This window comes from Anarhichas minor, unplaced genomic scaffold, assembly GCF_050575085.1.
Source record: "Anarhichas minor isolate MPS153535 unplaced genomic scaffold, ASM5057508v1 ptg000027l, whole genome shotgun sequence".
NCBI lineage: Eukaryota > Metazoa > Chordata > Actinopteri > Perciformes > Anarhichadidae > Anarhichas > Anarhichas minor.
The window spans coordinates 11598860-11615952 of record NW_027466473.1 but is presented as its reverse complement, the minus strand read 5'-3'; the positions used below and the strand labels follow the sequence as shown (position 1 = coordinate 11615952).

The window sequence follows — 17093 nt, the reverse complement described above, 5'->3', positions numbered from 1 at the left end:
GGGCATTCAATGTGTTTGGGATTTTTATAGGCTACTGCAAAAGTAATTTAAAATTTCCCAAATTATCCTAGAAACACGTTAAATCCAAATATCTTCCTCTGGATCAACACAGCCTCGTGTCCTGCACGGACGGCTGCAGGGTCCAGACAGAAAGAAAAAAAATCACGTTGTTTCGGTGTATGAGCAGGCTGGTAGCACGTCCCCTCCACCCGGGATAGAGCTCACCTTTGGGCGGCCGTGTTGGCGTCCAGCACGCCGCCCCCCTGCATCCAGCTCCGGACAGTGTTCATGCCTCCCAGCGGCTCCTCCTTCAGGCTGCTGCCGCTGCGCTGGATGCTCTCCTGGATCCCAAACATGGACAAGCCTCCGTAGCTCGATTCCTGTCCCGCTGGTTCTCGGTCTCTCTCCGCCGGCCGGCTGCGCACTTGCTCCCCCGTCGCTCCTTCGCTCTGACTCAAGAGGAGCAACGTGGTTGCGCTCTTCGCTTGCAGGCTGCCGCTCGCGCGCACTTCGCCAGAAGTCCACGCAGTTGACCGATTATTCCTGTAATTCGATGTCCTCGTGCAGAAAGTGAGTGCTACAAACGGAATAGCGGGCTCCAAAAAAAAAAAAAAAAGTCCAAACACGTGTGTTTAAAGAGTCACTCCTGGATCTGCTTTGAGATCCACAGTTCGAGCTGTCAGACAGAAAAAGAGAGATCACCCAGATTAGGTGTCATCACTATGTCACCCTTATTTCTTCCTCTTTTACGCACTTTGCGTTCTCTTCTTCTCCCTCAGCCCAGCAGTCCGGGACGTGTTGGGGAGGGTCGGTCGGTGGTGTCCAGAGCAGCGCTGCTTCCTGCTGATGACTGCCGAGCTCTCGCCTCTCCGCTCCCTCTCTGAGCAAATCGCTTTGTGACTCTTTCCCAAAGGACTCTCTCTCTCTCTCTCTCTCTCTCTCTCTCTGAGAACCAAACGTGGGCTTCTCCCGCCCCGGGGGGAGAGAGAGAGAGAGAGAGAGAGAGAGAGAGAGAGAGAGAGAGAGAGAGAGAGAGAGAGAGCGAGAGATGGGAAGGGAAAGAAGGGAGGGGACAGGACGGGAGGAGAGGAGGGGAGGGGAGGAGAGGAGACGCCCCCAAACAAAGGCGAGAGCTGGAGTCAGGTCCTCCCCATGCAGCGGCCACGGAGCTCCTCTCCTCCTCTCCTCCTCTCCTCCTCTCCTCCTCTCCTCCTCCTCTATCCGGTAAAGGGATTTTTTCCCGTCTCTTCTCTGTAAATGTGGAGATTAATTCTTGTGCGCACCACAACACTGACAATCGACCGGGAAAGTTGCTTTATATCTCCATGCAGAGCAGTCGGCTGCAGACTGGCGCTCAGCTCACCATGCTGGAGTAAGCAATAAATTGCTCAGTGGCACTTCAGCAGGGTGGACACTTTTTTTTTTTGGCTGCAGAACAATCACGACTTCATTAACTCAAACAGTTAGTTTTACGCAAGAGACACAGAGTATCATGGAAATATTAAATAAGGTAACACAAACAAAGAAGAGACTTCTGAATTTTGCAGTATTTGATTGAGGGCGTGGGAATATAATTTTCTTATTTCTAATATTATATTTCTAAATATAGCATACAATGTGTTTATACTAAACATTGATTCTGGGTGACAGTGTTCGGGTTTACTGCTTAAAAAAAACTGCAATTGAAAAACAATTGATGTCTTTTGAATTGTGTATCAAACAGTCGTTATTAGAGTCAATAGCTGCAGACATTTGGTAAATGTGATACGGAGCCTCAGCCTGTACATTTAGATCTAAGTTGCATTTAGAACAACTGTAGGCTCAATTATAAAAGCCATATTTCATCGTCACAACATATCCCTGCTCGCCATTGTCCTCCCCGGGCCTGCTTATTGCAGGCAGTCGCCGCAAGACTCGCAAACAAAAGTGACAATAACAATAATTAGCTCAAAATAACAATGAACATAATTGAGGATAATTGCTACCAGATTTCCCCCCGCTTTGTCTCTCCCTCCAGCGCCATCTGTTATTTTAAACTATTTATCACGGCGCCGAGAGGGGATCCAAACCAACACACAAATATTAATAGATAATTCCGTGAAGTCTTTTAATAAAAATAATGCTACAGCGTATTGATCCGTCGAGGTGCAAAAGGTCAAAACACTTTTGTATTATTCAGCCGGCTGTGGAAATGATTGGCAGGGCGAGCTGGCGCAGATCCAAGGTTTAATTCCCAAAGGTTATTGAAAAACGCTCTTGACCTTGATTATGGAGAATACGAGTCTTTTATGCTCCAGTTTCCTGCTTGTAAAAGGAAGAGAGGCAGAGGAGGATCAGCCCGTATAGACTTAAGCGGCTCAGCTGAGGAACCAAATAGATGTGAACGGAGGAGTGTTAAGAGGCTCTGGTGTTTGGATCGATGGGAGTGGGCTGAAAGCATTTGTATCAGTTTAATGAAATATATATATATATATATATATATATATATATATGAAAGAATATATTAATCTCTGCATGTCAGCTCTCATGGGCAGGAAAATGATGTGTCAAATGCAAATGCTTGAAATCGAATGCAATTTTAAAAAATAAATAAAAAGCATAGAATATTAGAATGACTCAAAACAAACTGTCTGCTAAACTGTCAGGAAGGGAAGTTATCGACGTAGTCACACCCTGGAAGATTTGTTCATTTAAGTTCCATCAGGTCAGACTGAACACCAGGTGTATCTATGATTCTAGGATGTGTATAAGCTAATATAAGGGAAGATATTATGCTGAAATTAACAAATACCATTGCTATAAAAGGGACACTTTAAAGCTCAATTGAGCATATATCCTTTAATCTACATTAATATTAACGTTTTAATATTGGCGATGTCAAACGCGAGATGAAAACATAGTAAATAAGAAGAATAAAGCATAATTAAGGAACCTATTAATACGGAAACATGTGTGTGTGTGTGTGTGTGTGTGTCTCTCACCGGCGGTGGTTGGCTTCTGTATCGCTTCCCACTCAGTCTAAAAACGACACAACAGCGCCATCATGTGTGTGACACGCCTTACTACACGCGCACTGATGCGCCACCAGAACGAACCTGGTACATCCCAAGTCTCTTAATTGCATCCCCGTTTCCTTCACTTGGGTCCTTTCCTTGCGTCTTACTCCCTCCCACAAGGGATGCGTGGAGGAAAGCATGCGAGGAGAGAGGAAACGAGGAAATTACAATTAAGAGACTTGGGATGTACCCACTATAACAAATTATTCTGAATAAAAAATACAAAAATGTATGCATGATGATATGTTACTCCATATTTTTTTATATCTCTGTAAATATGAACTATATCACTAAAATCTCCTTCTTTTTAAAATGGTGTAAACATGCTAAATATTATTAAAATGCGATCACCTTTTTAAACATGATCCATATTTGATGAACTGCATGTCCTTTTTTTCTTGTATATAATACTAATATACAATAGTAATAATACTAATACTGATTACCACGTCACACATAAAAGCGTTCATGCAGTTACATAATACGCTGTAAAACCCAAATGAAATAAAGGCTGAATCCAGAGTGGATGGTTCATTTTATTTCTGACATTCAATTTTTGTAAAATAACCAAGGCAATGCCAGGCATAAAAACCATCCGTGGAGTGTTCTAACAGAATACAACTGGCATTCAGAGTCTTACAGAGCAGGTCCTAAATGTGAGCGTGGAAAAAATGAATTAAGACAAAAGAAGAAAGAAGAAAAATGAACAAATCTCTGCCGGGCATCTCGGTCAGAGCAGCCCTAAACATGATCAACGAACACATGTTAGTCAGAGGCAAGAGCATCGGACAGCAGTGAGGTTCTTCTAAAATGCACAATAGATGCATTCAGAAAAGAAATATGTGGTCAGATAGCTCTGTGGCAGCTATAGATTCCATGTCAACATTTGCTCACAGTTTCAGTGTTACGCAAGTATTGTGATAGATTGAGTCTCAGAAACATCTGGATTTCAGATGAGAGATTGACTTCTTTCATATCGGCTACAGGGATTTTTTTGTTCCTCCTGGTTACTCAAACTCAATGGAGGCAATTTTAAATGAATATACATTAACCGTTATAGTGTAAGAAATATTGGGACATTTAGGTCATATTGGCTTGTTTTTATAATGTTACTTTAACAGTAAGTCAATCAAGAGCAATCATAAAATATCTGAAATCTTAGAAATGCCTTGTAATGCAAATAATGCATCTAAAGATTGAAATTCTTTAGTTTGAAAATATGTAACTTGCATGTTAAACTGTCCTCGACAGTATTAAAAGATATGTCACAGGTCATTGCCTGGAGAGTGACGGCAACCACTGCATCTACATCTGGAATCAACAGCTGAACAGGCTTCTCTGCCAGTTATTTACCGATTAACACCGCAATGCAAAAGTCCCACACGGTCGCCAAGGACAGCTGTCCTCTGGGAGCGTTTCATTGTGCAGGTGATCTTTCTGCTTGATGCAGTTCAAATGCTCCACAATGAAAACTCAGGTGTGTATGAGGTCGTTTAAATCTTTGTAGCCATTTCAAGTGCTTTGTTTTTGCATCGAAGTCTAAAGGAATGGAGCTGATAAGAAAATGACAATGACTCGTTCAAGAATACAGAAAGTCCTTATGTTCACCTTTCAGAGGAACATGTGCAAAATACATCAAACTCTACATTTCATATCTTAAAAAAAGAAAAAGAGAAAAGAAACGCAGTTAAACAGCGTTGGCCGGGTTCGATCCTACATTGATTATGTATTCATTCTCTGCCCTGCGGCCAACGCTTTCCAAACGTCAACAAGTAAGTCATTCATAGTAATAAGACCTTTAGTAATAGTGGTAGTAAGTAATACTTTTTGAGGGTTAACTAGTGCGTCTCCTGTCCATCTGCGCCGTTGCTGATCCCACTCCTAACAGTAGAGGGCACCGGAGCGATCACACCAGCTCGAGGACGCGTCATACAGACCGGAGAAGCAGTAACACTGGCTGGTCTCAGATCAGGAGGGCTTGGGTTCTCCGAGAGCTTCTTAGAGAGAAGTTCGTCTTTGTTCACAGGCATGTAAAGTAACAAAGACCACCGAACCACTCGGGAAGCTTTGGAGGAGCCAAGCCCCGATCTTATTCATATATCAACACTCCTCTGGTTTAATATAGATGCCATACAGAGCAACATATATATATATATATATATAGGCCTATATATATACACACACATTACACACAAACAGATTGGGCTGTTTCCTTGTACACAAATGCACATCAGTGGGTATTTGGTTGCTCACAGCCACAGAACAGCTGTGGAGCGTTGCTAGTATAAACGACATTAGTGCAAGTGCAAATGCAAATGCAACCCCCCCCCCCTCCCAAAAAAAAGAAAAAAAAAAAATTGGTAGCAAGGTTAGAGCACATTGGAGAAAAACTAAACAAATGAATGCTGTGGTTATAGTGGCAGCGTGCAAGCTCTACATATAAGCGTGCATCAGGACTCGGCATTCTCAAGTTTTAGTCTTTCAATAAACTCTTCAACACACACACACACACACACACACTACTCCCGGTCCGGCTCCATTAGCGAAGCAAAGGAGTCGACAGAACTAGTGTGCTAGCACGTGTGGGAAAAAAACTAAACAAAAAGCTCTCCTGTCAAGTGACTCAATTTGCTGGTGGTAACATTTCATGGAGTGAAGTGACTGAGCAGCAGGGGGATAGTGATGGTCAGGGTGCTTCGATGTGATTCGTTTATAAAAAAAAAAAAAAAAAAAAAAATGGATGGAGCGAGGTGATTGGCTCCTGCCATGATGATGATGAGTCTCGACCGTCGCTGGCTCGTTGGGAAACTTGGGTGTGGACTGGTTAAATGCGTTTGTGAATCAGCCGAGCTCAGCAAGGTGAGTGCGGGCGAGTACCATGAGTGAAGTAAAGCCGACGACTCAGAGTTTGTGGGCTAATTCTCCCAATGCTGAAAGGTTCAAATACAAAAACTGCGGCCTCTGTTATCTCCCTCCTCCGTCTTTCTCTCCTGTATTCTCAGTCCGTCTGCAGTGCAGGGCTGTCCAATAAACATAATGTATAAATTATCTTAAAAATAGCATCTCTTTAACAGTAATACAAAAGTTTGGCGATGAGGAGTAGAACTGTTTTTTTTTTTTTTTTGCTGGGACCAGCCAAACAAGTTTGAATCAAATATTGAAGACGTATAATAGAGAAAGCTCGACACGTGAAATGAATTAGTTCTCCCATGTGAACCCTTTGATTTGTTCACACACTTAAGTAGACCCCCACCATGTATCCTCTGCTTAGCGCCAGGCTTCAGGTTACGTGACGGCCTCAAGAAGCAACATTCAGTCTCTGCTAACGCTCAGTGTGTCCACCAGTACACGGAGCGACTGTCATCCAGCAGTGGAAACCAAAAAAAAAAAAGTCAGAAATCTGTAGACTTCATGAAACGACCATCAGCTTTCGCTGGCCCACCGGGACTCTCCAGACCTCCGAACCCGCTCCTCGTTAGATCATGGCACGTACAGGACTACAGACAAAACCCAAACACTAAGACAAGTACAGCAGTGAGAGTGACGCTGCACAAACAAAAAGGCATGATGGGAGCAACCATCACATGAAATGAGAGGGACATAAGCAGGACTTTTAGAAATGTCATCATCGGTCTAAATGTCTGTGATGTGGTCCTTTAGTTTCATTCAGGATTTCACATTTCGTGGACATGATGTCGACCTACCACTTAGTTTTCCAATGTGATCACTGCGTTGCTCTCCTTGTGTTGAATGGAGAATGAAATCATTGCTGGCATGAAAGTTAAACACATTTTTAAATGCACTGGTCCAAGACAATCGCCTGTCTTACTGTTGAGCGATGAATGTCTGCTGAGAGATTGTTTTGGTTTTTAAGAGTTGAATTTTCTGACATGATGGGATAGCCAACCGCTGGATAAGTAGAATATAGGCAGAATATTAGCAGATGGAGTATTTAGATTGTGTGTTTATATGTGCATGCACGTATGTGGTGTGTGTGTGTGTGTGTTACAATGAGGCTCAGAGGCCGCATGGAGGAGGAGAGGTGGGCTGCTCAAGCTGCCACGATGGACCAGCAGGTGACTCCTCGCTGTCGAATAAGAAGCCTCGGCTTAGTTGAGCGGCGGGCTCGGGTCGAGCCGGGGTCATCTCTGCCTGGACCACCGGCTGTGAGGGGGAGGAGTGGGAGGGAGATGGAGGAGAGGGGAGCATGTCCGTTGTGGCAGAGGAAGAGGTGGAAGACGAAGAAGGCTGATCCGTGAGCGACTGCTTCTGAGATTCAGTCACAAGTGGGGAAGGAGACGAGGAAGAGGATGATGATGATGATGGAGTCTGGGCCAGGTGCTGGGGACTAGAGGGCCCACCAGAGGAGGAGCTTTCTCCAGCTGACGTGGCAGCTCCATTACCTCCCTCCTGCTCCGCTGTTCCCTCCCTCTTCGCGTCATCTGAAAGCGCGCCATCTTTCGGCTTCTTATCCGCCGCGGCTGCTACTTCTTGCCCTGCGGGGCTCTGATTGGCTGCCGGGGCGTCTTGGTTGGTGGTTGGCGATTGGCTCTTTAGTTGCGAGTGACAGAGGGGGCACGTCTCCTGGACATAAAGCCATTTCTTCAGACAGCCAGCGTGGAAGAAATGACTGCACGGAGTGATCACAGCGTTGTTCATGTCCTGGAAGGGATGAGCACATAAACATTGTTATGTTTCCTTTGACATTTCATTCGCCAAGCTTTAACTTGAAGCCTTGAATGTATTCCTGGCCATGTACTCTATTAAGATAAACCACAAACACACAAAGCCAGTTCCTACCTGGTAGCAGATAGCACAGATGTCGTTGTACTGTTCCAGCTGTGTGTTGCTGGCCGTGGGGAGGCTTTTGATCTTGTTCACAGCATCTCTCCTGAGAAGGAAGCTCTGCCAGCCCAGCTGGGCTCTGAGCCACACGTTATAATACGAGTGGACCAGGATGATGGTGCTGCCCATCACACTCCACTCCCCGAACACCGTCTCTGACACGCCGTAGCACACCACACACACCGCGACCTGGCAAGGGAGGTAAACATACGTCAATGCCATCGAAGCAATATTGCGCGTCAACAATGAAACCGGCTTTGTCACATGCTGCTTTCTCATTTGTGCTCCCTCGTGTTACTCTACATCGTGTGTTCATGCGTGTCCACTCACCAGGAACTCCAGCAAGCGGTACGTCCCGTTGACGCAGTAGATGACTTCATCCATGTTCTCGACTGGAGCCTTTTGAAACTCCTCCACCATGAAGAGAATGTAGATCAGCAGAGTGCCGAGTACCTGAGGGGGAGGTAAGAGAGCGTCTTCAATAATCCATCACAGATGCTTCATCATCAACAGGTAAAAGTGGGTAAAACAGGTGAACTTTAGAGACAGGACTTATATTATGCTCCGTCTACAAATTGAGACAAATCAACTACATCTATAGCAATGTGATGTTCTAACAGTGTGTTTGTGTGTGTGTGTCTGCTTGTGTGTTACCTGCAGTGACGTGAGGATGGAGGAGGAGATGATGATGAGTAGCCAGAAGTCCATGTGGAAGAACTGACAGATCATATAGGCCATGTAGGCCGGAAAGATCAGCAGGAAGAGACACAGAGACACCGCTCTGAAGTGTTTCCACAAACTCCTAAAGGACAGACGGAGGTGGGAGATTGAGGATTATCAATCGGTAAAGAAAAATAATGAAAAAAAAGAGATGCAAGCTGAATGTATTTACTTGTCTCTCGATGCTCCCAGGGCCAGGACTATGGGGTCAGCTATCTCCAGCATGGACTGCAGGATAGAAGCAACAACGATGAAGAGGATGATGGAGAGGAGGAAGGCTCGGTGGATGACTTGAAGCTCGATGAGGCCTGTCTGGACAGCGAGGATCAGCAGGGTGATGCCTTCTGTCATCCCTCTGCACAGACAGACAGTAAAGCAACCATGTAAAGGGATTGAGAGTAAAGCAACATACCAATAGACACCCACAACGAACCAACACATGCTGACGTATGCACAAACTGACCTGTGCATGGTGTTGTCATTCATAAAGGCTCTGTAGCCTTGCAGGTAGAACTTGCAGAGTGTGAGAACTCCCAGAGCGATGAAGGAGACGGTGAAAACCAGACCCAGAAGGGAGTACGGTGTACTACAACACTCTGCAATACTGAGGACATGGAGGGAGGGGGGGGGGGAGAAGGAGGAGAGTCAAGACAAGGTAAACAAACACTCATTCTATATTCCAAGTAGCTCCATCATAACCTGCTAACATACGAAACATATCTGTGGTATTCAATCATTAAGGCCCCACACAGTCTGACCAGCGCTTACGGTCCTACCTGGTGAGAAAGAGGAAAAGGAGCCTCTCCCTCGAGGTAGGCTGGTCTCTGGTGCTGAAGTAGGAGTAGATCTGCAAAGCGAACAGCAGTAGCCAGAAACACATGAAGAGTACTGGAAGGACCAGCTGGTTCCAGAGAGACATACCCAACGCAAGCAGCCCGTACACTTCCACCACCTGGGGGACAGAGGGTAGAAATAAGAATAACAGAATAACATTAATATTACATGCGAGGGAAATCTCTCAGTCATCAAAAAAAAAAAACATTGGCCACAAAGCTACTTCATTACCTGGGCCAGCTCCCTGTAGGCCGTCTTGGCCAGGTTGTACGGTACCAACAAGTTAGAAGCCAGGAAGTAAATGACCTCCAGGCCAGTGAAGATCATGGAGAACTTATTGATGAAAACAATGGTCTCCAGAGGGACCAGACACAGTCTGGCCACCAGAGGGAGGAGGTGAGCAGAGAACAGCCAAATCCTCTTGGTCTGCATCACACAGGAACATAGCGTACACACCACCAGCTGACCTGAAAGAAGATCAGAGAACATAAACCGGAAGGAAGACGCACGTACACACAAACACACAAACCACTCTCTCTCTCTCTCTTCTGTCTGTATCTGCATCTCTTTGTCCCTGTAACTGTTATTTTTGCTTTCTCAGGCTTTCACTGTGCGGTAACATCAGCACTCAGTGTGATCTATTTATAGCACAGGAGACTCCATATCTACTCTCCAGTAAGATGAAACCAGGTCCTATGGACCAACTCGTAAATCTATTTCAACATGGCCGAGCCTTCGCAGTACAAGGGGATCAGTAAGATTTATGTCGAGAGCGACGAGGTGATGTGACCTTAAAGAGATGCTTTTTAATATCTATAAAAACCACTGCTGACCTTTTTCTTCCTTACAGAGGATGAGTTTTCTGTAACGGAGACTTGGGTTTAAATTTAGTTGCTCAGTATATTGCAGTACTAGAAGTGACAGGAGATCTACGTCATTCTTTCCATACTTTGAGACTTTCCAGATGCATGGGCGACCACGACGGAGAGGGGAAAAGAAACATCAATTTGGAATATTGGAACAGTATCCTGTGAGCTCGGAAAGGAGCCGCTGAATTACATCCGCCTGCCTATGTTTGGGTTTGTGCACGACGCGGCCGTGCCACGTCATGTATACTGCACAAGTGTGTCTTATTATACCGATGAGTGCAGTGGTGAATCTGTTAATGGAGAGAGGTTCCAGGTAGACAGGTCCTTCGTAGCCGGAATCCAGCTCACTGCGGACATAATCCCTGAGAAAGAGAGGTCAAAATGTTCAATGTACAGGGAAACCGATTGTGACTGATTCTATACCACTGACCTATAGCTCAACACAAGAGATGTCTAGCCTTTCATCTCAACCAGCACAAGGACAACTCACAGTAGCTGGTGATATATACTGAGAGCAAATACCTTGAAAAGGATATCGTACATTATAGCTTACAATGAATGCTCACTAAAGCTTACGGTGCCCTCGTCAATCCAACAATAAAAACAGTGTGGCATAATATATAACCACGTATACTGGTCTACTGGTTGACGTAAGTGTGTGTGTGTGTGTGTGTGTGTACCTTGAGACTTGGTGACCAGCAAACAGCAGCAGGGCCGTGAGGACATACAGGTAGAGTTTAACCAGGTGCTGACGAGGCAGAGTCAGGAGTACCAGGCTGAGGATGTAACCTGTGACATAGACAAACAAAAAGAAAAATCAACAAAATCAGCATGAAGTAAAAAAGTGACGATAGACGAATTACCAAAGAATCTCTGTTGCTCCCCGTTTGCGTTTTCAACACAAAAGTGATACACTTAATGCGTATGTGTGTCATCGCACCAGTCTACTTCCTAAAACCGTGCCCAAAAAAACTCCTCAGTGCATAGCAACAGTTCCTTTGGTTTTACTGCCTCTCTCCCTCCCTTTTTTTGTTTTTGTCTGTCCACCCACAGCGCCCATCAGCACATACCAAGCCTATTGGCTCATTAACCAACTGCAGCAAAGTGCAAAGTCCACACACACACACACACACACACACACACACACACACACACACACACACACACACACACACACACACACACACACACACACACACACACACACACACACACACACACACACACACACACACACACACACACACACACACACACACACACACACACACACACACACACACACACACACACACACAAATCGCAGTCTGACTTTGCTGAGTCACCGTCACATCACTGTGACTGTCCATCAGCGCTGCTGTGTCACTGGAAACACACCCGACTCTGAGACCTTGTTTACGTCTTCACGATTGGCTCTGTGGCAATCTGGTTCAAGGCTTTTTCTCCATGTAGTGTGTTCTGGGATGATAGTCAGTCTGAAAAAGATGCTGTTACTCTTTTGGAAATTAACATCTGTTAAAAAGGGGGCTACACTTGTAAACCGTGTCGCTACACGACATTTAACTTCGGTGGAAATGACTTGTCACAAAACAAGCAACCGTCCAGTAAAAGAGTTCTATCCGGGGACACGGCGAGGAAGGTTGGTTTGAAAGCCACATTTCGCCACACATGAGGAATGTGTTCCTCCCGACTTTCCCCGCTGATGTTATGCTTTTGCCAGCTTGTCTGTCTGTCTGTCAGCTGAATACGTCAATCAGTTATGGACTTCTGTAGAAGTTGGTGGATGAATCCACTTTGACACAAGGGAGAATTGTGGTGAACCAAAAATGGGATTTCCACGATCGACACTATCACAGACACTGTTACTAGGAATCAGGGGGGAATGGTGTTAACTCCAACTTGCATTTTTATCTCTTTGTGAAGCTTTTCACTGGCAGGTGAAAATAAACAGAAGCGCATGGGGAATTGGTCAACAGAACATTGAGAAAAATTGGACAACAGTTCAGTGTTGATGAAGGTTGGCACTCTCAAAAAGCCTTTTTCTTTGTTATCTTTCTGTTTTCTTGCACCAACTAAATCCTTTCCTTCTGTTTGACAGCGCTACCGACACACTTAACACTGTTTTCACACCAACTCTGATTGATAATGCCACTGCTGGGGCAAGAACCGCACAGCTGGAAGAGGAAAAACTTGTTTTCAGGAGACATCCATCTTTTTTTAATTAATTCTACCGAAGGATAAATCAGATTTGAGTTTTGGTCACACTCCACGTGTCGTCGTGCCAAACAATCCCTCCTGACTGTTCTGAAATCAGTACCAAGCAGAGCCACATGGCTTACTGCCTACCACCATGTCTGTGCATTCTGAAATGAGCTGGTACAAAGGCCTGACTTTGTTAAATGGAGAGAAAAAAAGAAAAGAAACTATGCAAACCCAACCAAGAGAGGTAACATCGTGACTGCTGGCTCTGACCAACTGATAAAGCCAGTGGAAAAGGAGCTACTTAAGCTGATTGTCAAATAGCACACACACACACACACACACACACACACACACACACACACACACACACACACACACACACACACACACACACACACACACACACACAACACCTAATAAAGGTCACGATAACATTGACAGGCCAACGGCCACAGCCGTTGACACACGTTACATCATCAAATGTGTAAAATGAGCAAAGCATTTGTGTAATGTGTTGGTTTTACACTAATCCTCTTAGAAGTGTTTATACAGGGGGAGAAGTATTTGCACTGGGACAGACTGTGTGTGTGTGTGTGTGTGTGAGAGCGAGACAGACAGAGAGAGAGAGAGAGAGAGAGAGAGAGAGAGAGGGAGGCACCAACACTGACCTACGTAGTGCAGGTAGAGTGCCAGGTATTTGTACTGGAACAGGGGGTTGTTGGACAGGCTGGACCGCTGGATCTTCTGGAAGAAGGAGCTGACGTCCCAGCGGTACAGGACGTCCAGCAGCATGATGCTGGGAACACGCAGGCCCACATTGAGCACCGCCTCTACGCGGCCCTTCACTGCCATGGCCTCAGCTTAACCTCGGATCGGCAGGCAGAACTGACCACTAAGACAGCGGACGCACTGCGGAGAAGAGGGACAACGTACAAACAGATGTTAAACAGGATGCACGGGAGATAGGAAGCAGTGACATAGGAGGAGAGGAAAGAAGATGAAAGGAGGAGGACTGGGCTGGGGACGAGAGCTCACAGGGAGGTGGAGAGAGAGAGACAGATCAAGATAAAAACCTAAAGAAAACAGCCTTTCATCCACAGGCAACAGTGAAGTGCATGTAAAACAAACCAACTGCTGACTATTCTATGACCCAAGAGTGGCAGTAAAGATAAACTGAACTACCCAGCGAATGTTTTCCTGCATCTGGTAGTTTGAAATGTATGCATAACATTTAAATAAGCCTTTTGATATTTTTGGGATATCTACTAGTTGCAGAATCACTGAAAAACAACATTATAACTTATACAAATGAAAACTAATTTGGCAGACACAAATCGTATTCATCCACCACGTGATAAGTTACATCATCAATCGGGGAAGTCAACGATACCAAACACCACTGACATTACATTCACTAATCAATCCACATTGAAGCTCATGCGGAGGAAAACAGGCCTTTCTGTTTGCTTTCACACACGAACCAACTGCACTAAACTTCACTGAACTAGCAACAGTTGAATAAACTCTTTCAGGTGCTGCTCCATGTCAGGCTTGATGAATTAGGCACACTCACAAAATCTGCTTATTCATATAAAGTATGTTTCCACACACTGTTCTGTTTATATCTACAGCATACATTTAATAGTATATTTATTTTCTTTTTTTTTTTACAGAACTGTCCAGTAGAAGGCAACGTTGGTTACAGTATGTGTGATTTTATTTCACAATATGAATATAGCCTGTACATTTTAGAAAATTTAAGTGAGAAAATGTTTATTATTTACAAAACAACACAAAAGAATCGGTACTTCATCATATTGATCCAGATATCCAAAATTGCCATAAAACTGTGGGGCTCATTGATTTGCAACATTACCCTCACGCAAAGGCCAAATATAAATTTAGAGATATTTATGGGGTACCTACCTCTTTATGGAAAAATCTCTAATGGTTAACATTAGAGGGATAAAGGGGATTATTTTTACTTCTATGTCAGTCCTTGCGTTTGACATTTGTTCATCTTTCTGTTTCTACCATCTATCACCAAACTGCAACACTGTTTATACATGCATGTCCTCAAAGAGCAAATATTTAATTTGCGTATAATCATCAGCTTACATTGAAGCGACTATACAGTTTATGACATGTTCCATATTTGTCAATGAAAATTTAGGAATGCCATTGTGAACTTATACCGTACTTACTTCCCACTTTTGTAATCTACTTATTGTGTTGGAGTCAACATTAACTTAACTGCACAACAGTTTAGATGTTGTGTTGCTAGGTTATTTTCATTCCCCTCTACTTAAGTATGTTACAATTATATACTTTGCCTTAAGTAGGGGTTAGTGTTTTTCTAAATCGTGGTATGAGTACTTTTACTGAAGTAAAAGATCTTCTACCACCACATGTATTAATCAATGACACTGGCTCAGTATGTGTCTCCCCGTCTGCACTTTCATCATCAGTGTGAGTGAGTTGGAACTTCTCATTGTCTCTCCCTCCCACCAGCCTCCTCCGCTCTACCCTCATTTGGCTTTTTAAAATAAGCAGCAACAGACCGTTTCATTTTTGGAGTGCGGTAACATCTAAAAGGATTGTTTTCGTAAAACTTTCCGCGGCTATGTACATGCATCGCGCACCATTACGTGAATGAACAGGCGTAACATTTACAGTACAGGCAGTGCGGTTGCACAAGGGCCCGTGGCGTGGTGGGGCCTGAGAGAGAGCAGGCCCTCGGACAGGAAAAGGGCTCCTAAGGTCAGATCGCCACCTAGGAAACAAGCCCGTGCTCAAAAAAGGAACTCATGTTAAATTTACAAAAAGGTGTTATTTGCTGCATGTGCCCACGAAAAGGCAAAACCATCTCCATCATGGTTCTAAATAGTCAGTAGGATAACAAAATCACATGCTTATTCTGCTTATTCTAATATTAAATGTGTGTGTTTAAGATCAATTAAATGAATAATTTGTATAATTGTCCATTGGCAAGTCTCTATTTGATCATGTGAAGGGATGTTGCTATGTGTGCGTGTGTTTGTGTGTCATAACTGGTATAACTGGCGTGCATTCAGGCCTATCATAATAGTGTGGACTGGGGCCCATCGTAACTACTTTAAGCCACTGGTGGCACTTACAAGACAAAGTTTCCAATCCCGTTACGATGCCTGGGACTGGAGTTTCCAAAGATTAATATTCCTGCATCCCGGGACCCTGATAACTTACATAACTCTAAATAACCACGACTATTACCGGCCAGAGCGAGAGATCACTTCGCAGAAACCACAGCTTATATAACGCGGAAGTCTAGCACTGTATTATTATATGTCGTAATCCACTAGCCGCTGCGGGGCATGGTGTGGTTGAGTTTAGTCTCAATAGGTGTATTGATGTTAATTGTTAACTGAAACATCTGCACTACAGAAGGTTGTGGATGAGTGAGTGCGGCATCGATCGTGGTATGAACTCTAGTAACCCCTCCGTCTCGACGGAAGAAAGACAATCTCTTCGCTCCGCCGCAGAAGGACTGCAACACTTTGCTAACTAGTCTTGGTTTGTATGTTGCAGTAATACATCATGGGGCTGACGAAGCTAATGAACGGCTTCGGTGCGATGTGTCAAAGTGGTAAAATAGCTTATAACAGTATAACGAGCAGAGACGATGAGCTGCATCGAGCAGGCAGCAGGCACAGAGCCAACAATTCATGCTAACGTAGTCAGCTAGCATCAGTTAGCGACTGTCAACAACCGAGCTTACTCCAACACAACGGAGAATAAAATCACACCCGACGCCTTAGTTAGCTTCTAGCGCTGTCGCTTTAGACACCGCGGTCACATACAAGCAGACAGCGTCATCTTAACCCGGTTGAAGATTAACGTAAGTAACTGTAACGTTAGCTTAGCTTAGCAAGAGGACTGGTAACGTTAGTTCCCGAGCTAGCTATGGCGTCCTGCCAAAGGCTAATAAGAAGAAAAGAGAGAGAACTTACATTTGAAGGAGATGTTCGCAATATGTACAACGTTTTTTGGGGTGCTTTTTCGGGTCGGATATCGACCATTTTAACTGGGCACCGCCCGAGTTAACGGTCCTCTCGATAGAAGCGCCTCACGCTCAAAGGATGCGGCCGATCCGCTCATCTCACCTCGCAGCCATTACCCCAAAGTACCCGAGGAGGATTACTGCGCATGCGCAATGTCGTTCGTCCCATTACATCTCTTGGCCTCGTGCTTGATATATAACACTGGAAAATAAAGCTAGTTTGGCTCCTACGGAATGCACTTTGACCTTTATGAGGCATTATTTTCCTTACTAGGCCTGGATATTTATCAAGTAAACGCTTATTTGATTTGTGAATGTGACCAGATGGTGGGTGGAGGTCAATCCCTATAGGTTATAGTGATAGTTATGTTCAAGGCAAGAGACATGATGATATTGTCACTTTTTTGGTGATATTGTTAAAGTGTTTATTTACTGTATACAATGTAAGTGTTGAATCTGTGAATTATAGTGTATATTTTAATATGGGCCCTAAGAAGAGGCGTAATACTAACTAATGGGAATCCAAAT

General features: G+C 44.4%; 2 protein-coding genes across 6 annotated transcripts in view; both read right to left on the bottom strand.

Moving 5' to 3' along the window:
• Positions 1–2436, bottom strand: part of LOC142960692 (transcription factor COE1-like) — an 81631-nt gene extending 79195 nt beyond the window's left edge. For 3 of the 5 annotated variants that reach the window (XR_012956355.1, XM_076102662.1, XM_076102663.1), the window contains exon 1: positions 226–2436. Coding sequence is in view for 4 of the 5 variants with exons in the window: in XM_076102662.1 (XP_075958777.1) it covers positions 226–356 (131 nt within the window). In the remaining variant the exon portion in view is untranslated. The remainder of the gene's footprint in view (positions 1–225) is intronic. The other 2 variants (XM_076102661.1, XM_076102660.1) reach the window with 2 other exon arrangements.
• A 1138-nt stretch (positions 2437–3574) lies between these two features.
• Positions 3575–16696, bottom strand: LOC142960691 (RING finger protein 145-like). The gene is made up of 12 exons (XM_076102659.1): positions 16516–16696; positions 13195–13435; positions 11005–11113; positions 10595–10686; positions 9687–9922; positions 9398–9573; positions 9085–9225; positions 8794–8976; positions 8556–8703; positions 8232–8354; positions 7857–8090; positions 3575–7718 (listed from the first exon to the last, which is right to left on the bottom strand). The coding sequence occupies exons 2-12, from the start codon at positions 13376–13378 to the stop codon at positions 7074–7076; spliced, it is 2271 nt and encodes a 756-aa protein (XP_075958774.1). The 5' UTR covers positions 13379–13435; positions 16516–16696; the 3' UTR covers positions 3575–7073.
• Between the last annotated feature and the right edge of the window lie 397 nt (positions 16697–17093).

Bases quoted from the DNA above. Each gene is read 5' to 3' on its own strand.
- LOC142960691 (XM_076102659.1), bottom strand. From the start codon at position 13,378: ATGGCAGTGAAGGGCCGCGTAGAGGCGGTGCTCAATGTGGGCCTGCGT. The intron at 9,923-10,594 runs GTATAATAAGAC...ATCTTCTTTCAG, and splicing joins ATTCACCACTGCACTCATCG to GTCAGCTGGTGGTGTGTACG. The intron at 8,977-9,084 runs GTCAGTTTGTGC...CTGTCTGTGCAG, and splicing joins AATGACAACACCATGCACAG to AGGGATGACAGAAGGCATCA.